Here is a 27059-nt window from a genome sequence, read left to right on the forward strand (position 1 = left end):
GTACAAAAAGATGGCTTTAGGGGTGTAACTTGGGGAGAACATCTGCTGTGTAACGTGAATGTAACCATGTTGCATGAGACGGCTTCCTGGAGACTGTTATCATATAGGACTTTTTCCTGTACTGTATTCTTTTTGTCTTATAGCAATAAAACTTATTGATGTTGGTTATTTGGTCACTTGAATACATTTCATAATGAATCAAAGTGTGGTCAAGCAATTGACTATACAATTTATCAACAGGACTAATGTTCTAAGCCCTGTGCAATCTAACTCTGCTCATGTCAAGGCTACATGACACAATGTTTAAAGTACCACCAGACACCACTGCCCTGTCTATGCTATGGCTCCCAGTGTTGCTGCCACTGATGGTAGTAATGGCTGGGAAAAAAATCTTAGGGCATGGCTACACTTGCAGATGTAGAGCTCTTTGAGTTAAACCAGCCTTCGTAGAGCACAGTAGGGAAAGTGCTGCAATCTGTCCATGCTGACAGCTTCAAGCGCACTGGTGTGGCCACATTTGCAGCACTTGCAGAAGCATTGGGATTGGTGCATTATGGGCAGCTATCCCAGCATGCAAGTGGCTGCAATGTGCTTTTCAAATGGGGGTGGGGAGGGGTGGGGTGGAGTGTGACAGGGAGTGTGTTGTGTGTATGTGGGGGGAGAGAGCATGTTAGCATGCTGTCTTGTAAGTTCAGACAGCAGCAGACCCCCCTCACCTCCCCGCTCCTCTCTCTCACACACAGCATTCCACACTAATGGTTGCTTTGTCTCGGAGCAGATAAGCAGCCGGCTGTCAGAAACGGAGCTTTCAAAGGGCATATCCACATTCCTACAGCCAATTCCAAACAATGACAAGAGTGGCCACTTGATTTAAGGGGATTATGGGATGTTTCCGGAGGCTGATCAGAGCACAGTAAAGCAACACCTCATTCACACTGGCGCTGCGGGGCTCCAGCAAGGGCGCAGCAAACGTTATTCCACTCACCGAGGTGGAGTCCCAGCAGCTGTAGCCGTGGAGTCAGAGTGCTCTACGTGCCTTGCCAGTGTGGATGGGTAGTGAACTAGTGTGCCTATGGCTCCTTTATTGCACTGTAACTTGCAAGTGTAGCCAAGCCCCTTAGTATAGACTGGTCATAGAGAGTGTCACGCTGTCTGGAATGGCTCACGACTGAGAGTGCTAATCTTGGAGCAGACTGTCAAAAGCAGGGCAGATACCCCAAGCTGGTGGTATGTTCTATAATTAGATTTCACCAACCCAGTAACAAATGTGAACTAGATCACGGTAACAGTCTTACCATGGAATTCAAGACAGTCCCCTTGGGCTCTCCAGACTTTCATGCCACCCAGGAAAGCTGAACTTAGTGATAAATGGTCACTTGCACCAAAAATCACAAAATATTCAGGTTGCTTCTAGTCGCAAGAGACCAGTCACTTACCCCAGATCAATTTGTACCTTAGATCTCTCACCAAAGACAATACCTGTAACCAATCCTGTAACGAACTAACCAAAGGTTTATTAACTGGGAAAAAGAAAAGGAGTACTTGTGGCACCTTAGAGACTAACAAATTTATTTGAGCATAAGCTTTCGTGAGCTACAGCTCACTTGCTCAAATAAATTTATTAGTCTCTAAGGTGCCACAAGTACTCCTTTTCTTTTTTGCGAATACAGACTAACAGGGCTGCTACTCTGAAACCTGGGAAAAAGAAATGAGTCATTCATAGGTTAAAGCAAGCAAGCACATACACAGATGAATTTCAGTCTGTGATTCAAAAGGTGACAGAGATGTAGTAATCTGTTAGCATGCCACTGAATGTCTTTTTAGGGCTTAACCCAGGTCGACCCTGGGGATCTCTGCTTTTTGTTTCTTAGCTCCAGCCCTTGTGAGGGAGGAAAAATCTCCATGTCCATTATTTTTATATCCCTCTTCCAGCATCCAAACGGATGGGACAAGGCCTTCTGTACTACTTCTCCATCCGTGTGTACAGCAATTAACAAAGCTTTTGTCCTATGATGGCCCACTTAATTTTTGATAGTCCTGCTGGGTGGGCGTGGGTGTGTGTGGGGGGGAGTCTGAGTTCACAAGTCAGGCATTTTTACAATTATAAAACAAATTTATATTTTACCTTGTAGGAAGGAATACAGACAAGTGAGGTTAATGCATGCAGAAATTTTCAAGCATTTAATAGAGTCTAAACACTAAATACGTTCTTATGAGACTAATACCTATTTTGAACAAAATTAACACAGGTGAGCTGGCTTGGTTTCCAGCTATGAGTTTTGTCAGTTCTTAGCTAATGCATATGACCTTGGGAAGAGCTGGCACCTGGTTTACCAGCACTACAGAGAGCCTTACCCCTTTGTATACAAACAGTATTGGGATTATTTAGTGGTCGCATAGTCCATTAAATATTATTTCTAAAATAGTGAAAAATTCTCCTCCTACATCAGGTCTTGAGTCTCCAAAACTGGGTTCAGCCACTTATCCCAGTTGTGAGCTTGGCCCTTAGTCTTCCTGCAGACACCCACCATCACTGCGTGTGTTTTTTTTCATATTCATAGATATTCATAGAATATCAGGGTTGGAAGGGACCTCAGGAGGTCATCTAGTCCAACCCCCTGCTCAAAGCGGGACCAATCCCCAATTTTTGCCCTGGATCCCTAAACGGCACCCTCAAGGATTGAACTCACAACCCTGTGTTTAGCAGGCCAGTGCTCAAGCCACTGAGGGTTAAACATGACTTCTCCGTTGTTTTATAGCCATCTCTATAGCATCTACTGACATGGTGTCAGAATATTTATTCCACCCCACAAGTTTCCCATTTGTCTTGGTGTTTGTGCTGACTTTGTCTGGGCCACCCCACATCGCCTGGATCCTCCGTTCAGTGTCAGGGCCTGGGGCAATTTGTGGGGTGACATTTTGTTGCCACGGAAGGATGCTTTGGTACAAGACGGGGGCACACGTTTTGACGTGAGAAAGGGGCCCTTGAATGCGCTGCTTCTTTTAACGCCCCATAGGCCCAGGCCGAAGGAGGCTTTTGGGCGCCACGGGGCGGCGAGGCTTTGATGCGACTGTTGGGTGTCACTGCACTCTGAGTGGGGGGGGATGGTTTGTGCCAGGAGGCGGGCCCCCTCGGCGCTGGCACGGCGGGCTGGCGAGGTGAGCACGTTCGCCGGGTGGTCTCCACCTCCGGGGGGCGAAGGGAGAGGCGGCTCGGTGAGGGAACCTCAGGGGAGCCGCACCCATGCCCAGGGCGCAGAGAGCTGGCTGGCTGGCTGGGGGATGCCCCCCATCACCAGGACTCTCAGCTGCCCCGCCCGCCGCCAGCGCCCTCTGGAAGGGCGAGTCAGAGCTAACCCCGCAAGGCCCCGCCCCAGGGCGGGCCTTGCCCGCGACCGGGGGCCTCGTTGAGGCCGCCATATTGGATGCGGGCGGAAGCCCGTAAACGAGGCGCGGGTGCCCTCCTCTGAGACGGCGACAGCAGCCGCGCAATGGCGCCGCCATGTTGGGCAAGGGCAAGGTAGCCGGCGAGGCGCCCGCGCCGCCATCTTGCTGTCGGGCAGCCCCGCCGCTGAGCTGGCCTTTCGGGCGCGGGCGCTGCCGGGACAGGGACCGTCGGGCGCTGCGAAGCGGAGCCGGCAGAGCGACAGCACCGCGGGCAGGTGGGTGCTCGGGGGCGACGGGAGGGCAGGGCCCCCGGTGCTGAGGCTGGGGAGGGGGGTCCCCCAGGGCGGGAGGGTTCCCCGGGGGAGGGCGACGGCTCCCCCCGGGTCAGGGGAGGGGGTCCCCCAGTGGGGGATGGGAAGAAGGGGGTCCCCCGGCTCAGGGGAGGGGGTCCCCCAGTGGGGGATGGGGCGAAGGGAGTCCCCCGGCTCAGGGGAGGGGGTCCCCCAGTGGGGGATGGGGCGAAGGGAGTCCCCCGGCTCAGGGGAGGGGGGGTCCCCCAGTGGGGGATGGGGCGAAGGGGGTCCCCCGGGTCAGGGGAGGGGGGGTCCCCCAGTGGGGGATGGGGCGAAGGGGGTCTCCCGGGTCAGGGGAGGGGGTACCTTTCCAGTGGGGGATGGGGTGAGAAGGTCCCCCGGTGGGGGAAGGGGTGAGGGGGTCCTGTGGGTCAGGAAAGGGGCTTCCCCCAGTAGGGGATGGGGCGAGGGGGGTCCCCTGGGTCAGGGGAGGAAGTCCCCCCAAGTGGGCGATGGGGCAAGAGAGTCTCGTGGGTCAGGGGAGGGAGTCCCGCCAGTCGGGGGACGGGGTCCCCCAGTGGGGGATGGGGTCAGTTTCCCCAGGCCACTGTAGGAGGGGAAAGGGCCCCACTGTTGCTTTTGGGGGCCACCTCCTCTACGATTTGGGACCTGAGCAGGGCTGCTAGACTGCTAGTATTGTCCCTTTTCTGAGGTCACTGCCCTGGGAATCTGTCGGGGTGTTCAGTGCTCGCTGCCCAGCTTGATGTGCTCAGGATCATCCTGAATATTGTGGGGGTTTTGTACTTTGGAGGCGGCAACCCTAGGGCTCAGAGAATGGGGAGAGGATCCCCTGGGCCGCTGTTGTGGGCAGTGAAGGAGGGACAAGGTGGGGTTGGTGTGAGGCCACTGTGTTGCTGTTGGAGTGGGATGGGGGAGTCTCCCCCAGTATGGGGTTGGCATGAGGGGCCCTGCCTCATTATTGCATTTTCTGTGTAATTTTTGGTAAACTTTTACTCTCTTTCACAGAGGAAACAGCTAAAATTTCTCCTTTTTAAAAAATGTTGCCCTGATCTCCTCACTCTCTAACTAACACCCACAGTTCAACAAACTTCACAAAGACCTTCTGAGAACATCTTGGATACAGGCCACATTTAAAACTAAAGAGGCAAGGCATTCCTCTATTAACCCAGGATAAGCTAACTTCTTTTACGTCAGGTTTCCTCAATTCCGTCAGCTCCTGTTTTGTGATGCTGTCAGCCTGCCTATCTGACTCACAGGCTCTGCTCAGCACAGGGACCCTGGTGAGGGTGTCATGATGTTTAGATGCAGCTGAGTGGCTCACGGGAGAGAGCTCTGAACCCTGGGGATGCGGGTGTGTGTTGAGCACTGAGAGGAAGTAGTACTGTGTAGATGGTTTGAGGATTCCTCCTCACATCCTCAACCGTAAGACCGATGCAAAGAATTTATTTAGTTTCTCTGCAATTGCCTTATCGTCCTTGAATGCTCCTTTAGCATCTCGATTGTCCAGTGGCCCCACTGGTTGTTTAGCAGGCTTCCTGCTTCTGATTTACTTAAAATTTTTTTTTGCTATTATTTTTTTGAGTCTTTGGTTAGCTGTTCTTCATATTCTTTTTCGGCCATCCTAATTATATTTGTATACTTCATTAGCTAGAGTTTATGCTCCTTTCTATTTTCCTCATTAAGATTTAACTTTCACTTTTTAAAGGATGCCTTTTTGCCTCTCACTGTTTCTTTTACTTTGTTGTTTAGCCACGGTGGCTCTTTTTTGGTTCTCTTACTATGTTCTTTAATTTGGGGCACACATTTAAGTTGAGCCTATATTATGGTGTCTTTAAAAAGTTTTCATGCAGCTTGCAGGGATTTTATTTTTGGTGCTGTACCTTTTAATTTCTGTTTAACTAACCTTATTTTTGTGTAGTTCCTCTTTCTGAAATTAAATGCTACGTTGGCCATTGACCATTAACATGTATATGGATCCTAACAGGGACTGATATGGTCTTGCTTTTGAGTGGGTCTGTATTTTCTGGGATGCCTCAAGGATGGTGGGCAGTTTCTTATGTGTCGTGAAGGTGCTCTCATATAGGGTTCCCCAGGATTTCATCTTGTCTTGTCTTGTTCAGTGTGTATGTGGTGCTGCTAGAGAGTTTGGTAAGGCAGCAGGAATGAGGATTTCTTCAGTATGCTAAAGGAACTTAGCTCTCTTTCCATGCCATGTCTTCTGTAAGATGTCATCAGACAAATTATACTCTGACGGAGATTGGGACATGGATTCACATTAGGGTGACTGACACGCAACCCAGCTGTGACTGAGAGAATGCTTACACTGAGTATGAGGGAGACATTTCATCTATCTGCATCTCTGCTTAATGTTTGTTTGTGGTTGGTTTGTCAGGGCACCTGAGAATCTTTTTATCTCCACCACTGCTACTGGAGTCCCAGACTGCAGTGGTGGTCAAATGTATTTCCTTCCTGCCCTTGGTGAGGATGTTGTGTTCTTTTCCTTTTGGATACAGACTTTGGCCTGATTAGCCATGCTTGTGTCACCTGTAGGATCGATTATTGCAATGCACTTTACATGGGTCTTCTCCTTGCAACCCTTTAGAAATTGCAGCCTTGCAGAATCTCACATAGGGATTTCACATAGGGACCATGTTACATGATGCTCCATGATCTGCATGGCAACCAGTGATTTCCAAGTGAAAAAGCACCTTACAATTTCTACCTTGAAAGCCCTAAATAGTTTGGGATCTTTTTGTCTCTTGCTGCCACAGAGCAGAGATCATCTGAAGTGCTCAGGCTAACAGCTCCCCTTCCTGCTACAAACAGGGGAGGGCTGGCAGCAAGATGTCCTCTGTGAAAGGTCCTGTGTTCTACAACTTGCTTCTTCCTTTGGTCCACACACATTCTCATTTGGTGACTTTCAGGCTGTATTGCAAGCCTCATCAGTTTTCTGCAAGCCTTCCATGGGGTGGCTTGCAGCCCAGTCAGCACACAGCTGCAGCCCATGTGACATTCTCAGGGCCATACAGGTAGTATATATACTGTGTGAATGCAGCCCACATAACACATAGAGAGCTGCATACGTGGCCCACGGTAGTAAATGGGTTGAGAACCACTGGTCTGGAAGCTGTGAGGCTGAGGTCGGCAACAGAGTTGTGGAACTGGGATGTTTACTGCAAAGAGATACTCATACTTAATGGGGAGTAATCTTGTGTGAGGGTGAGGTCTACCTGCAGCATTTGGGATCTGCTGATTTCAGTTGGCCCTTAAATGTTGATAGCTTGGCTAGAGCACTGGGTGAGAGCTTAATAGGTGTGGATGTACTCATACTGGCTCATTTTATTGTGGGATTGGCTAATTTTATCATGTAGGGTCTGATCCTGCAGTGGCTTGTGTATGTGTGTATCTTACTCGTGTGAGTAGTCCCACTGATGGGTGTCCATCTTTGCAGAAATTCCGACTTTTGATGGTATTCTCTTTAGGTCTGGAATCTCATCATCTTGTGTTTATCTGCCAAGTGATAACTCCCTTGTTGTGCTGTCGCTTAAGTGAGTGGTTCCTGAATGAACATGTATCATATCAGTTGTCCTTTCTTTCAGAACCTTGAAGATTCCATGGCGACATATCTGGAGTTCATTCAGCAAAATGAAGAGCGAGACGGGGTGCGTTTCAGCTGGAACGTGTGGCCTTCCAGCAGGTTGGAGGCTACAAGAATGGTCGTACCCTTGGCCTGTCTACTGACTCCCCTGAAAGAACGTCTAGACCTGCCGCCTGTACAATATGAACCAGTGCTTTGCAGCAGGCAGACTTGCAAATCAGTGCTCAACCCGCTTTGGTATGAATTTCTAACTTAACTCTAACCTCTGAATGTTAACATTGGATGGAAATAGAGCTTATCACAATCTATTTTCCCTGATCTACATCATTTTCCTTCCCCGTCTCTCAGCCCAGGGCCTGTCCCAAGAGACCCTTCAAATTAGGTGTTCTGAAATTTTTCAAACACTTGCGCACGTAGTGATAAGTAAAGAATGCCAGCCTGTTAGTCAGGGCTGCCAGAATGAAAAGGAAGCAAAAATGGGGTGCAGAGGCAAATGGTTATCTGAGCTCAGGGGGCAATGATTCAAGGGAAGCCAGCATTGATGTGTAAATAGCTACGTTCTAATCACTGAGACATTGCCCTTGTGTAATGTTAGTATGCTATGCACCTTAAACTAAATGAAAAGCCTGCTTAGCGCCTAGAGGCTGCAATGATGGGCATATTAGTAGAGCCCTGCGCAGATACAAAATTTGTCTCTGCATCCAATCCAAAAGCCACAAAAATGGTCCATGGATATCCACATCTGCGGATATAAAGCGGTTATCTGTGGATTTGCAGGGCTCTACGTATTAATTAGGGCCAGGAATGTCTGAAGAGACTGGTCTCTGTGCTTTTGGTGGCAAAGTGGGATTTTGAATCAACGCTGTAGTCCTCCTGAATGTAGGTGAGGTTTGATGTAAGTAGAAAGGTTTTGTTTGTGGGTGTGCTTTTATTTTATGGGAGGAAACACTTTCTGTGTTCTCAAACTCCCATGATGATCTTATGAACATGCATGTCTTCTGACAAGTATTGGGAGGAAGATGTTGCCAATGAGATCAATAGGAAGTGTGATTGTAAAGGAAGGCTAGAGCGGGATAGGCAACCTATGGCACGGGTGCCAAAGGCGGCACGTGAGCTAATTTTCAGTGGTACTCACAATGCCCGGGTCCTGGCCACTGGTCTGGGGGGCTCTGCATTTTAATTTAATTTTAAATGAAGCTTCTTAAACATTTAAAAAACCTAATTTACTTTACATACAACAATAGTTTAGTTATATATTATAGACTTATAGAAAGTGACCTTCTAAAGACGTTAAAATGTATTACTGGCCCTCAAAACCTTAAATTAAAGTGAATAAATGAAGACTCGGCACACCACTTCTGAAAGGTTGCCGACCCCTGAGCTAGAGGAAGGAAAGTACATCCAAGTGTTACTGCACTAGCCTTCACCCTATAAAATTACAGGAGCTAAGGGGGCCAAGCTTTTTGGAGCAGGGAACCATCATTTTGTTTGTACATCCCTTGCACATTAGAGTCTTGCTCCAAGACTGTGGGTCCTAGATCCTGCTGCAATACAAATAATAAAAAATAGTAATATTCCACTGACTTGTGGCATCTGTTAACTATCAGCTAGTTACATGTTGGGAGCAAAAACACCAACCCCAAAACACAGGCTGAAAATTGAGAGGTGACTTTTTTCCGGTGTAAGGACCTTCCTGGGGAGAAAACACTGGGTACTAAAAGGCTCTTTAACCTAGTGGAGAAAGGCAGAACAGGAACCCGAAGTCAGACAAATTCAAATTAGAAGTAAGGCACAGATTTTTAACAGTGAGAGTGGTTAACCATTGGAACAAACTACCGGGTGAAATGGTGGTGCCTTTCTGAACTAGATGCGTTATGTTCTCTTGATGTCTTCAAATCAAACCTTGATGTCTTTCTGGCAGATATGCTGGTAGTCAGACACAAGTTATTGAGCTCAGTATAGGGGTAACTGGATGACATGCTGTGATCTACAGAAAGTTGGACTAGATCTACTGGTTCCTTCTGGCTTTAAAATCTGTGAATCTGAGGTCCTTTAACTCGGTCATTAGAATTAAGAAAATATATTGAGTGTTTTTATTTTCTTTCTTCTCAACTGTAAAGCCTGGTAGGTGTTTGGCTATAAAATTGAAACCTTTGTACTAAATGTCCCACCTTTCCTTTCTTATAGCCAGGTTGATTATCGTGCCAAGCTCTGGGCCTGTAACTTCTGTTTTCAGAGAAACCAGGTAGGTTGGGAAAGTGCTTCACTTTCTCATTATCTTCTCTATCCACTTCGTGCTCTCTTCATTGAGTATTCAATTGATAGCATTCTCTAGCGAAGGATAGTAAAATAAGTAGAAATTTCTGTTAATGAGACCCTTCCCCATGGCCTCTTTCTCTTGGTGCACCCAGTTCAGCATTTCTTTTTAATCAGTGTGATGTGAAAGCAGTGGAATCTCATCTCTTCTAGTCTTGGTTCAGTTTTGCCAGTGGCTGTTTGACAGCGCATGTGCTACAGGCAGCTGATCTGTAGTTATTTTTGTGCCTTACATTTTCATCATATTCTTTGTGCATGTTGAGGCCAGGGCTCATCATTGTCTTTTGTTCTTCTGAGTATGAAACTTGCTGTGCTGGAAGTGGATGTCTGCTGTCAGAAACATTGTGTATCATCTGATTAAACGATTCTCAGTTGCTTTCTAATTGAATTATGCTTCAGACCTATACACATGCTGCTGACCACCACTGCTATCCATTCATAATGAAAAGCAGTGAAGAACCAATGCTGCATTTTATTCAGGTAAAAGAGTTTGCTGCTGTATCAGGAAATAAGCAATTGAGCAACACATACTTGAATTTGAAAGCTTTCCTCCCTTGTACATCATCCAGCCTTCATAATGCAGGAGATATCCCTGCTGTTATTCATTTCTTCAAATAACCTGCACAGTTAACTTGCTTTTTCTCATCCTTGTTTCTCATTTTCAGTTCCCTCCAGCGTATGCAGGCATATCTGAAATAAATCAGCCAGCAGAACTTATGCCTCAGTTTTCCACAATCGAATACATAGTGCAGGTAAGTGCATCATGGTCATGCTTGGGATTCTCAGAAAACATTTGAAACACATATGTATGCTGTAAGATTATTCAAGATAACTTGAATAAAGTCTTTTCATGAGCAAAGTGCAATTGATCTTTAGGTTAATTAAGCACAGTTTAAACTCCCTGCTGTTTGTCTGATCTCTTGGGTTAAGCCATTCATTTTTAGCTTTTTAATTTAAATAGGTTTCCTCTAAATATCTGTGTATACAATTTTCATGTGAAGACTGGAGAGTGGAAATGGATGCAGTTTCTTACAGTTAGCATCCAGGTTCTCTATTTTAATTAAATAGAAGCCAAACAAGCCATATTCTAAGCATTTGTGTACACTTGGAAATTGACCGGAATAGTTATTCTGCAATAGCTGTTCCTGAATAACTCCATGTTCAGACATCCTTATTCCAGGACAAGAGTGCCTTGTTCTGGTTTAGTTTAACCCATTTCAGAGTTAATCTGTGTGTAGACAAGCCCTTAGTCTTGTTGTTATAGACTGTGGCCCAATCCTGCCAACCCAATGAGCAGTGGGACTCTAAAACCAATTTCATAGTTCAAATAAGTCAATGGAGAGGTAAGTGTCTCCCAGGTCATTGTCCTGCCTGCATTGTGCTTTGTTCTTGATGCCTCCAGTCATAAGAAAAGGTGACCATCTTTTGCTGATCCAGTTGCGGATCTGTTTTGGCTGTTCTCTATCGTTCAGGAGGAGCGCTGTGATATTCCCGAAACAAGATATTTTAACTTGCTGACTTTTTTAATAAATATTTGTGAGTGAAAGACATAAGTTTTCTTATTTCTATAACCATTGTGATTAAAATATTTTGTTTCATTATGATAATTCCCAGCCCAAGGAGGGTGGGCAGTATGTGTCACTGATAGCATATACAGATTCATAGTAAACCTTTTTCTTTCCACAACAGAGAGGTTCCCCAACCCCACTGATCTTCCTTTATGTTGTTGACACGTGTCTGGAAGAGGAAGACTTGCAAGCATTGAAGGAATCCCTGCAGATGTCCTTGAGTCTGCTGCCTCCAGATGCACTGGTGGGGCTGATCACATTTGGCAGAATGGTCCAGGTTCATGAACTGAGCTGTGAAGGAATCTCCAAGAGCTATGTTTTCAGAGGGACCAAGGACCTGACAGCTAAGCAAATACAGGTGTGTTCTGCCTTCTCTTCCTACGCTTAATCCAACATGTAATTCCATTTAGGTCTCTTATCACATTCCCCACTTTTCAAACTCTTGGCTTGTAGAGAGTAAATAGGAAGGATGGTCTAGTGATTAGGGTACTAACCTTAGGGAGACCTGGGTTCAATTTCTTGCCCTGCTGTAGACTTGCTGTGTGACCTTGGGCAAGTCACTTAACCTGTCTGTGCCTTGGTTTCCCCTGTCTGTTAAATGGGGAGAATAGCAAACTCACAGAGGTGTATGAAGATAAATGCATTAAAGATTGTGAAGCAGTTAGATACTAGGGGAAGAGGGGCTAGATAAGTACCTAGGATTGATAGCTAGATAGTAAATAATAGATCTGATGTTTAAGTAATCAAGTTTATCCTTCCCACTGCTTCCCTCTGTCTTGTAGGATATGCTGGGTCTTACAAGGCCTGTGGTACCCGTTCAGCAGGGAAGACCTCTTCAGCCTCAGGAACAGCCACCTATTTCAAGCAGGTAAGTGGCTCAGTGAAACACACTATCCCAGAAGGGCAGGACAGAGCCCATGTTCACATTATGACTTGTAGGACCCAAGCCCCTAAATTCGGGTTTCTTAAAGGGGATCCTTTGTAAGATGGCTTGAGTTCTCTAATTGCAATAACTTGTTTATAATTGTAGATCTATATTGATGGGGTTTATTTGAGCAGCCTATAGAGCTTTCATAGTGTCTGTTTCTTACAGACTTCAAAAATAGTGCCATCCAGGCTGGATTTCTATTTGGAGCCAGCATTTGAACACTTATTACTTAAAGTGTAAGCAGAGACTGCCTTTTTATTCTGTGTTTGTACAGTGCCTAGCACAATGGGGCCGTGGTCTGTGACTGGGTGTCCTAGGCACTCATGAAATACAAATAATAATATTGTAAAAGTCGAGCAGAATAATGAATTATTAGAAAACAACGGGACTTTGTTTCCAGATTAAACTGTTTTTCCCTGTGTTGGGTCCTAGTTCATGTGCTCTCTGTCACTCACTCACTCATAAAGCTCTCGTTCCGTGGCCAGCTCTCTTGTGCAGCTTTTCTAAGTCCTCATGCTATGTGCTCTTTGTATCTTGCTCTGATCAAATTGTTTATCTGTTACTTGTGCCTGTTGCTTTGAAAACTTCAGGTGTAAGAGGTGCATTACTTTGATACAGTTTTTGGCAGCAAAGACCAAACTAATAGGATTTATAATTGTTCATTTTGAATTCTTGCAGGTTCCTGCAGCCTGTACACAAGATTGACATGAACCTGACAGATCTTCTTGGGGAACTACAGAGGGACCCGTGGCCAGTGACTCAGGGAAAGCGACCCTTGCGATCAACTGGAGTAGCTTTGTCGATTGCTGTTGGTTTATTGGAGGTAATCCTAATTCACTCTTAATGTGAGATTACCTGGTAAAATTAAAATCTTACGGAATTATGCTGTGCTTGGCCAGTATGTCTCAGTATTTGAAAGACTTGGTCTGTGGCCTGATTGTGTATCAATAGGGTTCATGGTCCATTTTGGTCAATTTCACGGCCAGAGGGTTTTAAAATTAGTTAATTTCATGTTTTCAGATGGTTACATCTGAAATTTCATGGTGGTGTAATCATGGGAGTCTCTCCCAAAAGATGGTCAGGGTGGGGGTGGGTCGCAAGGCTATTGTAGGGGGGTCATGGGATTGCCACCCTTACTTCACAGCCAGAGAGGAGAGGACGCGTTTTTTACGGCCGTGAATTTGGCAGGGCGTTACATATCAGACATGAGTGTAGTTTGTCACATCCCTTAACTTTTGAAATACCTACTCAACTTTCAGAGTAGCAGCCGTGTTAGTCTGTATTCGCAAAAAGAAAAGGAGTACTTGTGGCACCTTAGAGACTAACAAATTTATTAGAGCATAAGCTTTCGTGAGCTACAGCTCACTTTATCGGATGCATTTGGTGGAAAAAACAGAGGAGAGATTTATATACACACACACAGAGAACATGAAACAATGGGTTTATCATACACACTGTAAGGAGAGTGATCACTTAAGATAAGCCATCACTAGCAGCAGGGGGGGGAAAGGAGGAAAACCTTTCATGGTGACAAGCAAGGTAGGCTAATTCCAGCAGTTAACAAGAATATCAGAGGAACAGTGGGGGGTGGGGTGGGAGGGAGAAATACCATGGGGAAATAGAAAAGGAGTACTTGTGGCACCTTAGAGACTAACAAATTTTTTAGAGCATAAGCTTTCGTGAGCTACAGCTCACTTCATCGGATGCACCGATGAAGTGAGCTGTAGCTCACAAAAGCTTATGCTCTAATAAATTTGTTAGTCTCTAAGGTGCCACAAGTACTCCTTTTCTTTTTGCGAATACAGACTAATACGGCTGCTACTCTGAAACCTGTCATGGGGAAATAGTTTTACTTTGTGTAATGACTCATCCATTCCCAGTCTCTATTCAAGCCTAAGTTAATTGTATCCAGTTTGCAAATTAATTCCAATTCAGCAGTCTCTCGTTGGAGTCTGTTTTTGAAGCTTTTTTGTTGAAGTATAGCCACTCTTAGGTCTGTGATCGAGTGACCAGAGAGATTGAAGTGTTCTCCAACTGGTTTTTGGATGCATCCGATGAAGTGAGCTGTAGCTCACGAAAGCTTATGCTCTAATAAATTTGTTAGTCTCTAAGGTGCCACAAGTACTCCTTTTCTTTCTGATATTCTTGTTAACTGCTGGAATTAGCCTACCTTGCTTGTCACCATGAAAGGTTTTCCTCCTTTCCCCCCCCTGCTGCTGGTGATGGCTTATCTTAAGTGATCACTCTCCTTACAGTGTGTATGATAAACCCATTGTTTCATGTTCTCTGTGTGTGTATATAAATCTCTCCTCTGTTTTTTCCACCAAATGCATCCGATGAAGTGAGCTGTAGCTCACGAAAGCTTATGCTCTAATAAATTTGTTAGTCTCTAAGGTGCCACAAGTACTCCTTTTCTTTTTACTCAACTTTGTTATGGGAAAATGACCCTACTTGACGCCTCCTGGGGTGTGATGCCAGGGATAGTTATGCTTCAATAATATTTGAAAGATGCTTTGCATGAGGGCATTCAGGAATCTCAGAGATATTTACAAACAATATTTGGCTTTCAGATGCATCAGGGCCTCACTGCATCTCTGTGGAATCATACATTGGTTTTGTGGATAGATCACCTGAGGCATAGGGGGGAAGATGGGAGCAGATACAATCCTGCTTCCTGAGGTGGGAGCATGAAATCTGACCTCCCCTGTTTTAGAAATTGACAGCGGTGCATCAGTCCCCACTATTCCATGTCAAGAAGGCAGGAATTAGTTTTTAAAGGAGCACCCAAACACCCCCATCAGAATCAGCCCCTTGATGTGCTAAGTGCTGTACACAGAGGTACACAGACCTTGCCCCAAAAAGTATATTAAAAGTATTGCTGTCCTTTAATCTGCCCACCTCTAAAATAAGGCTTTAATTTTATTTTAGGGCACATTTCCAAACACAGGGGCCAGAATAATGTTGTTTACAGGTGGGCCACCAACACAAGGGCCCGGCATGGTGGTAGGAGACGAACTGAAAACCCCCATTCGTTCCTGGCATGACATAGAGAAGGACAATGCACGGTATATGAAAAAGGCCACAAAGGTAGGTCTTGCTGTCTGCTAAAGCAAAGACACTGCTTCTGCTGCACAAACGATGTCGTGGACTTGCTGGGTATAACTGGTTTCGGTGTTACGGTGTATGTGGTGGCAACACAGTTTTGCCAGCTCATGGCTCTAAGCCATCCCTAGGGAACCAATAGCTAATCCTAGGTCTGTATTGGTGAGCTGCGCTTCACCTTACTAACCCCTTTGTGTGACTTTACTAGTGACAAGCACGCTGCTTCTTTGTGGTCCTGAGGCCTGTATGCCCAGACATGGACCTGGGGCTCCCTCAGATACAGGTGCTGCTTTTATTACCTAGGTCAAGGTATAAGGCTGGGTTCTGTTCTACCAAGTCCCAAACAAGGCTAAGTCCCTCAGTCCTAGTCTGCATCCAGCACAGGTCTTTCTCCAGAGAGCAAGAAGGTATTTTAGCATCTCTTCCTCAGCCATTCGGGGGGCAGAAGGATCCGACCCTCAGTTCCAGGAGTATCCTAACCCCTCTTCTCTTCCCAGCAAGAGAGTGAGTTTGCGTCTCCTGTTGAGAACCAGTTAGTCTCCAAATGCCTCCTGGGTCTTCTTGACACGTAGCTAAGTGGTTAAAATGTGCTGCATTTACTCTGAATGTACAGTGCAGTTTGGAGATGGTAGCAAAGGTCATAGCAGTGAAACACAAGCTCTAATGCAGTGCTCGTTGTGTATTGTGGCTCTGGGATTTGGGGTCCTTACTTTAGGGGTGGTATGTCACCATTAAAATAGAATATGCTTTCCCCAGGGGCAAATTCCTGCTTTGGCCCCAGCTGTAGAACCCAAGGAAATCCTTACCTGCCTGTTGGAATGTTTTAAAAACTCTGCGTGCTCTTTGTCTCCACAGCACTACGAGATTCTAGCTAATCGCACAGCAGCCAACGGCCACTGCATTGATATCTACGCCTGTGCTCTCGATCAGACTGGCCTTTTGGAGATGAAGTGTTGTGCAAACCTCACTGGGTATGTCCTCAGCCCTGAGCAATGAGCAAGCATGGCCCTGTCTTTTGGGGGGGGAGGAGTGGGATAGGAAATAATTAGTTTGATATAAAAGTATGGAGGGGAAAATTGTTGTCATTTCCCTGATTCTAAGCATTAGCAGTCTGATCTTGTGTCTGTTGTATTCAATGGCAAAGCTTCCCTTGACTTCAGTAGCGCAGGGTTGTACTTCAGGGCAGCTTGTATGGGATGAATTTTGATGCAGTCAGTGGCAAAGCAGATATCCTGTTTAGAGAAGGGTGATTTAATGTTTTAACCAACTCCTAAACCCTGGATGCTGTCTTTTTCTACAAACACGATTTATTTCACTGAGACTTAGCAAGGACGCTTCCAGAGAGGAGAGCTGAAAAACAGATTAAGCAGTCACATGATGAGCAGTGGCATTATGAGCATAATGTTAAATGCTTGTTAATCCTGCACTGTGTCCTGCAAAATGAAATGTTCTACAGGGACCAGGAGGGCTTGGTTATGGACTTGGTGCTAAGGCACTGGATTGAATTTGCTTCAGGGTAGTAGCAGAATTATAATTTCTTACGGATGCTTGGCCTCTCTTGAGTCAAGAAGCCAGTGCCAAGAGTCATTTCAGTCCCTAGTGGGCATGTATCCCCAATCCAACCATCATAATTTGCACTGAGTAGCACCCTTGCTGGTGGCATTTGCAGAGGTGCCAACCACTACATGGATTATTGTAGGGACTGCCTGTCTCTTTAATCTGCCAGTTGAGATCTACTGGGCCAGTTATCTGGAAAGTCCCTATGCTAGTCTTTCTGGAGGCAAGGTGTTTTTGATAGAAGACTCTTAGCTCTAGAATTGCCTTCCCTTTCTTGGTGTGATAGACCTTCAGTCTGCGCTGTCCATTTACTCGGGCTTTTTCTGAGGAGGTAAGTTAATTAGAAGAGGATTTAGTTGGTGGTTGGTTGTGGGTTGGGGAGTTCTGTAATGTGTCAAGCATCATCACTGCTAGGTCATCAAGTAGTTTGAGTTACGTGCACTGCATGCATTGGAAAATAAACAGATCAAGACAGAACTACCCTCCAGCCCTAGAATTAGGTTCCCCCAATCTCCATTCTAGCACACAGATGGGGAAGACTGCACTGCCATTGCAAGAACTGTTCTGTGGCCAAACAGACAACTCCCTGGCTGTCAATCTAACCCCTTTCATAAACACTTACTGTACTTTGCATTTTTGTGTTAACCCAGAACTTGCTGCTTTGTGCCCTGCCCCTGGGGGTGGTGCCAGCATGTTCAGATTTGAGGATTGGAATGCATCCATCCTGTAGCTAGTTCCTTACTTTGCACTTCGCCATGGAAACTTTTAAAAAGTGTGTGTCTGTCTGTGGTGGGAGAAGGGTAGGAGAGAGACATCCTTTGCAATTCTGTTCCAGTTACTTGTTGTTTAGTTCCCTTGTCATTTTCCCTTCCCAGGGGTCACATGGTGATGGGAGACTCTTTCAACACTTCTCTGTTCAAGCAGACGTTCCAGCGGGTGTTTAGCAAAGACTTCAATGGAGAATTCCGAATGGCATTTGGTGCTACGTTAGAAGTGAAGGTGAGAGATAGGGCTGATTAAACAGAATGAACAGATAAATCAGTAAAGAGCACTCTGTTGTAACAGGTTGTTAAATAGTTGGTTCTGTGTAGGATATAAACAATGAAATACTTAAGCTTACTTTGCAACATATAACATTTTAGTGAGTTATTTTAAATTTCCAGTGGCTCTCAGTGATGGAAGCAGCAACCAGAGAGAATGTATGTTTTGAAGCCAAGCCTGTTTGGAGGGAATTCTAAGATCCTGACACTTAGTATCTAACCTAACTCCTCAGCCCTCGAAGCTGTTCCATGCAGGCAGATCCCTGCGCTTGGTGCTGAGCCCCACTGACTTGAAGCATCCATGTCCCTTGGGCTGCTGAAAGGGAGGAGCTTTCTCTCTGGTCCCATCTTGGAGTCTGTTGAATAGTGAATGGCTTGGGCTTTGCTGCTCTCCCCTTCCCCTGCCTCCATATTTGGTGTTGTCCTCCCCACGCTGAATAGCTCCAGTGCCTGCCCAGGCTATTGCAGCCATGCAGCAGGAGAAAGAAATTGACCAGATTTTTGTCTCTTTCACAGACAATGGATATTTTGGGGTGTTTTTCCTTAGGGAAAGCTTAATCTTTGCAGAGATGAATGGCTTGGCCCTACTTGCCCTAACTTGTCAAGGACAATTTCCTACTCCCATAGGTAATTGTGGGCTTGTGGTTTTTGTCTGAAATCTGATTATGTAGATCAGAGGTTCTCAAACTCTAATCGTGGTGCGGCGTTCAGAGATAGTCACGTGGGCTACATTTCCTCCCCTTCACGATTGCACAACATCCCTGTGACAACTGCAACAATAGCTGCCGTGGAAAATTAGTGGATGTGGTTTAGCTGTCTTTTAATGTAACTTAGCAGCTGGAAAGGAGGAGGAGAAGGCAGCCCCATGTGACCTGCCAGGTTTCTGCAGAGCAGTTTGGGAACCTCTGATCATCAATGTCTTTTCTGATTAAAGCTGAGCGGTTGTGTACTTTATTTGACTGATTTGATTTTCAGACTTTTCTGACCGTATTTTAGACTTCTAGGGAGCTGAAAATCTCAGGGGCTATTGGACCATGCGTCTCACTAAACGCTAAAGGACCATGCGTCTCTGAAAACGTAAGTTACCAACATGGAAAATCTTTCATAAAGAAGCAAATAAACAGTGCAAAGCCTTTTGGCTAGCCCTGTGATCTGACAGCAATGCTGGGTTCTGTCAAGGAGGAGAGACTGGTTTGGGAGTGTCTTTAGAGTTCATCTCCCCAGGCTAGAGGTAAATTGGGTGCATTGTGGAGGTGACGTTCTCGGTCTTTGAATGAGGGGTGGGGTCTCCTGCAGGGCTGCTCTTAATGTGTTCCACGGATGGCTGACCAGTGGAAAAAGATGACTGGTGTCCTTGGAGAAGACAGCTGAATCTGGCTTCAGCTGTTACACAGTAAAGCTTTCATTTAATTATTTGTTTTCAAGTTCATTTTTGGACCTTAACGTGTATCTAGAAAGTGTGAGATCCAGTAGAAGGCACGTGCTGAGTCTTACCTTTGGTCAGAATTTAAAGTGATCTTAATTTATCTTGCACTAGAGAAAAGATCACCACTTTCTTTTTCTTTTCTTTGAACCCTCTCCAGGAACTTGGTATTGGAGGTACATGTCAGTGGAAAATCTGTAGCCTGGATCCCAGCTCAACGCTTGCCATATATTTTGAAGTGGTGAATCAGGTCAGTCCAGTTTTTTTCCTCATTCATGTAGAGTTACTGAATACTGTTGTCTATAGTAGCCATCACCTGCTTAGCAGATCCCCGAAGAGTAATTACAATGGTCCCTTTGTAACATATGAGATACCAATTAACAAGCGTCATATCTAGAAAAAACAGTATCACACAGATTGCATTCATGCTCCTACTTGCTCTGCTGATGAAAAGCACGATATAAGAGCTAAGTGATAAATGTTTTTACCTTGCACAATGACGCTGTTGTTTCTCTTTTCTCTTCCCTACCTGTTATACTTATTCAATCCTGCCAACTCCTTCCATGTGCTATTTTTCCACTGTTGTAGGGATGATAAACTGCTCCCATCCTTTATTGCCCAACTGATGTAGAGCCTGTTAGCAAAGTATCTAATTAACTTGCCACCCCCATTCTTACTCTGGGGTTGCTTAATACTCCTTATATTTTCCAGCAGCCCTGAAAAGTGACCTTCTTGAGCAGCGGGACTGAAGCTTGCAATTATACTCAGGCCTGACGTATAATGCACTGCAGTTCTTTTGCTGTTCTGTAACTCTACCCTATAAACTCTTCATGAGAGTAACACTTTATTCCTCTGTTTTGCAGCACAATGCACCAATACCTCAGGGTGGCAGAGGCGCCGTGCAGTTTGTCACTCAGTATCAGCACTCCAGTACACAGAGACGCATTCGAGTAACCACCATTGCCAGAAAGTGAGCTCCATAGGCCAATCCCTACTGTATTGTTCTTTGATGGCAGAAGCGCTAGTATAATCCGTATTTCTGAATTTTTCCAGCGGTCAGGGTGGATTGGACGCAGGGTGTTTTGCCTGTACAGCATGATCCAGTTTTTTATACTTGATAAAGATGAATGTATGTAGCACTAACTTTGCTGTTATCAGTTGGGCAGATGCACAGAGTCAGCTCCAACATATAGAAGCGGCGTTTGACCAGGAAGCAGCTGCAGTGCTAATGGCTCGTCTGGGGGTCTACAGAGCTGAGTCAGAGGAGGGACCTGATGTACTGCGATGGCTAGACAGGCAGCTAATCAGATTGGTAAATGTGATGGGCGAATCTTGGTGGGTTAAATCTGAAATAATGTAAACTACTAGGCTCTGTCTACACCTAAAACGCTACAGCTGCGCTGCTGTAGCTCTTCAATGTAGACACTCACTGCAGCGACGGGAGAGGAGGATATTGCTGTAGTTCTCCACCGCCCCAAGATGTAGTACTTAGATCAATGGAAGAATTCTTCCATCAGCTTAGTGCTGTGTATGCTGGGGATTAGCCACAACTACAACTCTCAGGGATAGAGATTTTTTTCACACCCCTGAGAGACATAGCTGTGCCAATGTAAGTTTCCAGTGTAGACCAGCCCATAAACATCAACTACTCCACTATTGATCGTTTCAGCAGAATCCTCCAGCTGACGTGATTATATTACAACTCCAGACTGCCTCCAACTCTTCTACAGGTGCCAAAAGTCCCAGCTGCTGAAATCTCCAGCTATGCCCCAACGGCTTTTAGGGCTGATCTATGCTAACAAATTAAATTGACCCAGCTACATTGCTCATGGGTATGAAAAATCTACACCCGGAGTGATGGAGTTAAGCCAACCTAAGTCCCCGGCATAGATGGTGTTAGGTTGACGGAAGAATTATTCTTTCAATCTAGCTACCCCCTCCTCGGGAGGTGGATTAACTACAGCGATAGGAGAACCCCTCCTGTCACTCTGGTAAGTGTCTATCCTGAAGTGCTACAGCAGTCCATCAGCAGTGCTGAAGCTGTGCTGCTGTGGCATTTTAAGTGTAGACATAGCCTACAATGCTGCTATGTTGTGTTCGTACAAAAGCCTGTGGCATGTCCAGTACTGAAAATATGGGGTCAGTGTAAAATAAAAGTGAATTGAATACTAAACAAATGCAGGGGCTGGCTACTGCTCTTATTTGCAGCGTTCATTTGCATATTTCAGGCATTAAAACCATCAATTTTCAATGACGCTGCTGCAGAATTTCCAGTCTGCTGTCGCAAAGCCAAGGAATATTGGGCCAGCCAGTGTTTCGTAGCATACAAGACACTTGGGCCATAATGAAGCCTAAGTGATGTGATATACAAAGCATTAAATGAGAGCCAGCTATCAGATCATAACTGATCCAATAAAAAACATTAATTTCTTGGAAGCAATTTTTTTCCCCTTTAGTTATTTTGAATCTGACCTTTGTACTAAGCTTGTGATACGTATTTACATGTTAAAATATGATAAGTGAAGATGGAGTCCAATCATTATTCCAGCAACAGCCCCACACATTAATGACTTAATTAATAATGTGAAAAGAACATAAGAACGCCCATACTAGGTCAGATCAAAGTCCATCTAGCTCAGTATCCTGTCTTCCAACAGTGGCCAGTGCCAGGTACTTCTGAGGGAATGAACGGAACAGGTTAATTATCAAGTGATCCATCCCGTGTCATCCAGTCCCAGCTACTAGCAGTGAGAGGGTTAGAGACACCACATTGTGTTATGTTTCTCTGTATTACCCATTGGTAATATGCATTCCTTTCAACAGTGTCAGAAGTTTGGACAATATAACAAGGATGATCCGAATTCCTTCAGACTGTCAGATTCATTTTCTCTGTATCCCCAGGTAAGGACTCCACTTTGCATAGACATGGAGATGTGGAAAAAGGCAGTTACAGGCAGAAATGTCAATAAAACACACAATTACGATTGTCTGATGATTTTTAAATTTGTTGTGATGCAAGTCAACACCCTGGCATGTAGTTAAATGCTGTAAATGATTGGTAGATGAAGCTTACAAAGAGTTAATTAGAGGAAAGACTTTGGCAGTAACTTATTGTACATTCAGACTGGACTTGTGAATAGGGAGATTGTTTTAAAAAAAAAAATCCATTTTTTTTTCTTTTCTCATTCATCTTTCTATCTAAATGTAGTTTATGTTCCACTTGCGACGATCTCCATTTCTTCAAGTGTTTAATAACAGCCCGGATGAATCTTCCTATTACCGTCATCACTTTGCCAGACAAGATCTGACCCAGTCCCTCATCATGATCCAGCCCATCCTTTATTCCTATTCTTTCTCTGGACCACCTGAGGTAAGTCACTGACTTGCTGTGTTGAGCAGAGAGCTTTGGAACAATCTGTAATGGTGTCTAGTCAGTCATCAAAATGGTACTGTTTTATACAAATGGTCCAGCTTGTAGTATGGTCTGCCTTTAATTAAGATAATTATTCAGAAAAATATTTGTATTTCAAAGACAAGGATATTCTTTTAAAATTCTAAAGTTGTGAACATATAGTAAACATAGTATTCTTTCTATGAGAGATTCTTGTCCAAGATCATTTCAAATCAAACTCATGTAGTTGAAAAATAGCTTTTCTACACATTATATTTCCTGCAGCAGCTGGTATCTTGATGATTCGTTCCGCGATACTTGTGTCGTTGGCTACACTCTGAAATTTGCTTATTCAGACTGATTGGCACTCTATTGATTCTGTTGTGTACCGCTGTAGAACAGTGATCTACTGCACTGAACTTGAAGTTTAATAAAGTTCTGAGGGCATCATGGTGACTGACTTCTCATTTCATCTTTCCCAGCCTGTACTTTTGGACAGCAGCAGCATTCTTGCTGACAGAATTCTGCTGATGGATACTTTCTTCCAGATTGTAATCTACCTTGGTGAGGTACAGTGGAAATCATGTGTCTGTCTTTTGTTACCCTACACCATTACAGTGTGTGTAAAATGAATTGTTTGAAAAGCTTGGGCTAGTGTAATGACACCAGTGTTAATTCCCCTGCAATATTGCCTCTAAAGGCATGTCAGTTTGCAATGGCTCAGTTATCTGCTTCCTGTTTTTCGAAGAGATTTGGTCTCCGCGAGAGATATGCACATAGATCTAATTAATGTGAATGAGAGTTGTATGTACACCTGAGTCAAGCAGGAGGAATCATCACCTTCCTGTAATGTTGCAATTTGAGCCAATCAGCTGTTTTGGTGAAATCTGTTGAGGGAAGGGATAAATTTGTATGTGAGTGGAGCAGTTGTCAGGTCTCTGTACCCTTATAAACACTACAAGAAAATGACTACTGCCATGGTATTTAAGTCTTAGTTAAACTCAGAAATAGCAGTTTTTAACAATGCTTGCATATCCCTCATAAATGTATATTTTGATGAACTTTAAACTATTCGTTATTTTCAACAAATTGCTCTTGCAGCTCTACAGAAATAAATGTCGATATTTGGCTGAGTTTCTCATCTTGTTAGCATGTTCTTTATTTGAATTCAGGATTAGGCAAATACAAAGTAATTGACTAAATAATAAAAATGTGTTTCCTGTAACATTCTAGTGTTTTAAAGCAAAGACACAAAAGTTACAAAGTGAGGGGTAACATGGAGACTTCTCTCCTACTTTCTCTCTTTTCCTCCAATAGACGATTGCACAGTGGCAGAAAGCTGGCTACCAAGACATGCCTGAATATGAAAACTTCAAGCATTTACTGCAAGCCCCATTGGACGATGCCCAGGAAATATTGCAGACTAGATTCCCAATGCCGCGTTATATTAACACTGAACATGGAGGCAGTCAGGTACGGCAAAGCCTTATCCAGGAGCACATGTCTATTAGTTTTGATTGAAGCAAGTTCATAGGTTTAGTAATAAGCTGATTCTGTAGACTAAATAACTTTGCAGTAATTCAACCCTCAAAGCGTACAGCCTATATATCTTTCCTTGTGAGCCCTTACCACTAATAGTCTGTTTTAAAAACGTAATTTAGAAATTGTTCATGGGACAGGCCTTTGAAATAAAAGGGTGCAAAAAAGAAAATGGTCAGAACACATACTGCATGGAGAATAAATGATTGTTACATATCAAAACGTATTTAGCTTAGGTAAAACATTCAGTGCAACTTTGTTTCTGAGTCACACTGGATTTGGAGCCTAGTCATGGCATTCTCTCTTCCGAAGCCTATGGCAGCATTCATAACTAGCAACAAGTGGGAACACTTGTGCCTCCAAAAAAAAACAAACAAAAAAACACAACAAAAATTGGTATAATCCATATGCCGCTGCTAATAAGAAGCTATTTAGCTTTATCTTCCTCTTATTCCCTTCTCTGCTTACCACACCCCCTATAAAAGCGGCATAACTGCTACATCAGTTAGCAGCAGTAACTGATGTCCAAAAATATTGGTCAAATGTTAGCTATTACAGTGATCAAGAGATGAAAACCATTGCATCATGTGGTTATCATAGTGATATCCATAATAGCTATTGCACTGGAACTTTAGTGGGACATCAGTTCAAGTTAAATGAGAAAAAAATATTCTCTAGACAAGGGCCTGAAAGCAAAGGCTAGCCAGACTGCTGTGGTAACCTGAGGTGTGGTGTTAAGTCCTGAGGGAGTTGATGTTTTTTATTTATTATTTTTGTAATATTTTGTTTGTTTTTTATAGGCCCGCTTCCTCTTGTCTAAAGTGAATCCCTCTCAGACTCACAATAACCTTTATGCGTGGGGACAGGTGAGTTATGGAGGAGTTACTGCTGTTGGAGGAAGGACAGAAGCATGCATATATAAGATACACACATTTTTTAATTTATATTTTCCTTCCCCATTCTATTTGCTTTCTAATCACATAGCATTAGACTATGAACAATGGCTTGCTTAGTTCCTGTGGTTTGCTTTAAACCTCTCATGCTTCTCCCCTGGCTAGCAACTTTCACAGACATTGATGCCTTGATGATTTGAAATTCTGTCATGTTTTGTGAGGGGAGAAAACATCTCCCTGTAACAATGGAGCTAACAGTGGAACTTCTGGGTGTTGGCTCTGATAGTCACAGTATTTAAAAACTGAGAAATGTACAACTCAGTTCTGAGGAGCCAGATTTTCTTTATAACCTAGACATATCTCATATGTGCATTACAGTAAATATCAATTGATTAGAATATACTAGCTAAACTAGATGAACAGGGAACAATTAGATGAACAAAAATAACTTGCACATTCAGGATAACATTTTCAAACCTGGATGTCTAAAGTTAAGCTCCTAATTTTTTTTTAAATTTAAGATCCTAAATAAAGGTAATGTGATAATTAGTGGGAACAGTAATCTGCTTGTTGGGTCCTGAGCAACTCTGAAAACAAAGCTACTTTGATTTAGGCTGCACTTCCAAAGCTTCAGGCAGTAAGGTTTGAAAATGTTGGCCACAATATCTTCTTGATCTACCCTTCACTAACTGGTCTGATACCATTAGATCACAGCTGGTTTACATTAGTACTCTGGTACTATAGAGTAAAAATATTAATAATAAATGAATCAACCCACCAGGTATAAGTGTACTGCATCTGAATATACAATGTGCTTGTTTTTGTGTCTATTCATTCTTCCTCTACCTTTATGTTGTCTACGTAAACTCTCCGGGGCAGGGATACATAGGTTGTTTCATGAATAAAAAATATTTCACTATTATGTGTTCTTTTGGGAGTCCACAATATGGAATGTTGTTGCTTTTGTTACCAAGCAGCTTCTTCCCAATATATCCATATGCAATTGATTTAGCAGGCAATTAGGGTAGAGCACTGAAGCCTGACATCCTTTCAGAACAGTCCTAGTGGTAACCATGTTTGCTTTGTTCTTACAGTTATTTACTAATTTATTTTATATTATTGTAGGAATCAGGATCTCCCATCCTAACAGATGATGTTAGTCTCCAGGTGTTCATGGATCATCTGAAAAAGTTGGCAGTGTCAAGTGCATCATAACGTTGACTTAACAAGGAAATGACCCCCAAAAAAAGCAAAGAATTACTGGGATCATGGTAACAATTAGTGTGGAAAAATGTATTACATTCCTTTCCCTCTTTGAGATTAAGGCTTTTAAATATTATGCAAAAATGAATATTCAAGGGGAGTTTTGTACTTAGTTCTTTTAGTTTTTAATTTATTTGTATTCCCTTTTTTATGTGATCTCTCTGATCTTTATTTTTTTCATACATTGCAGTCCAAGGATGTTTTAGCTGATATAGATATTAATACATTTTTAGATTAATTTTAATGGCCTGTGTGTAAAATAATTAAAAAACAGTAACTTGCCTTTCAGCAGCTACATCAGGTATCAGGGGGACTATATTGATGAAAAATAAAAGTGGAGGAGGAGAGCATTAATATTTAGTGCTGGACTGAACTTGTGTGTGTACGCTGAGAGGTTGCCTTTATCACACAATAAAGTACACTATGAACTTGAACTTTTTCTTTGTTCTTGAAATCTTAGAATGCTTTATCTTGTTACTTCATTATGTTATGGCTCAGACCTGCTCCTGTATATAGGGTTATGTTGATGGAAAAACATAAGGACTCTATCTAAATTACCTTTATTAATTTCCAGTTCTGTTGACTTGCATTGACTTGACTAAATTGACTTGCATTGACTTGTAATTACAGGCATTTTAATATTGGCTTTGTTGAATGTAACACTTACTTTATATAGACCAAAAATAACATTTCTTGCCCATAATTGTCATAGATTTTGAGGGTTTTTTTCCAGACTTGTT

General features: G+C 43.8%; 1 protein-coding gene across 1 annotated transcript; it reads left to right on the forward strand.

The window, feature by feature from the left end:
* The first annotated feature begins 3452 nt into the window (after nucleotides 1-3452).
* Nucleotides 3453-26295, forward strand: SEC23B (SEC23 homolog B, COPII coat complex component). Its single transcript, XM_038396337.2, has 20 exons — nucleotides 3453-3662; nucleotides 7301-7536; nucleotides 9487-9544; nucleotides 10281-10367; nucleotides 11305-11541; nucleotides 11966-12051; nucleotides 12790-12934; nucleotides 15040-15198; nucleotides 16069-16184; nucleotides 17646-17769; nucleotides 18807-18887; nucleotides 19394-19483; nucleotides 20097-20203; nucleotides 20392-20545; nucleotides 22057-22134; nucleotides 22442-22603; nucleotides 23107-23193; nucleotides 23942-24097; nucleotides 24964-25029; nucleotides 26182-26295. The coding sequence occupies exons 2-20, from the start codon at nucleotides 7316-7318 to the stop codon at nucleotides 26269-26271; spliced, it is 2304 nt and encodes a 767-aa protein (XP_038252265.1). The 5' UTR covers nucleotides 3453-3662; nucleotides 7301-7315; the 3' UTR covers nucleotides 26272-26295.
* The last annotated feature ends 764 nt before the right edge of the window (nucleotides 26296-27059 follow it).

This window comes from Dermochelys coriacea, chromosome 3 (assembly GCF_009764565.3).
Source record: "Dermochelys coriacea isolate rDerCor1 chromosome 3, rDerCor1.pri.v4, whole genome shotgun sequence".
NCBI lineage: Eukaryota > Metazoa > Chordata > Testudines > Dermochelyidae > Dermochelys > Dermochelys coriacea.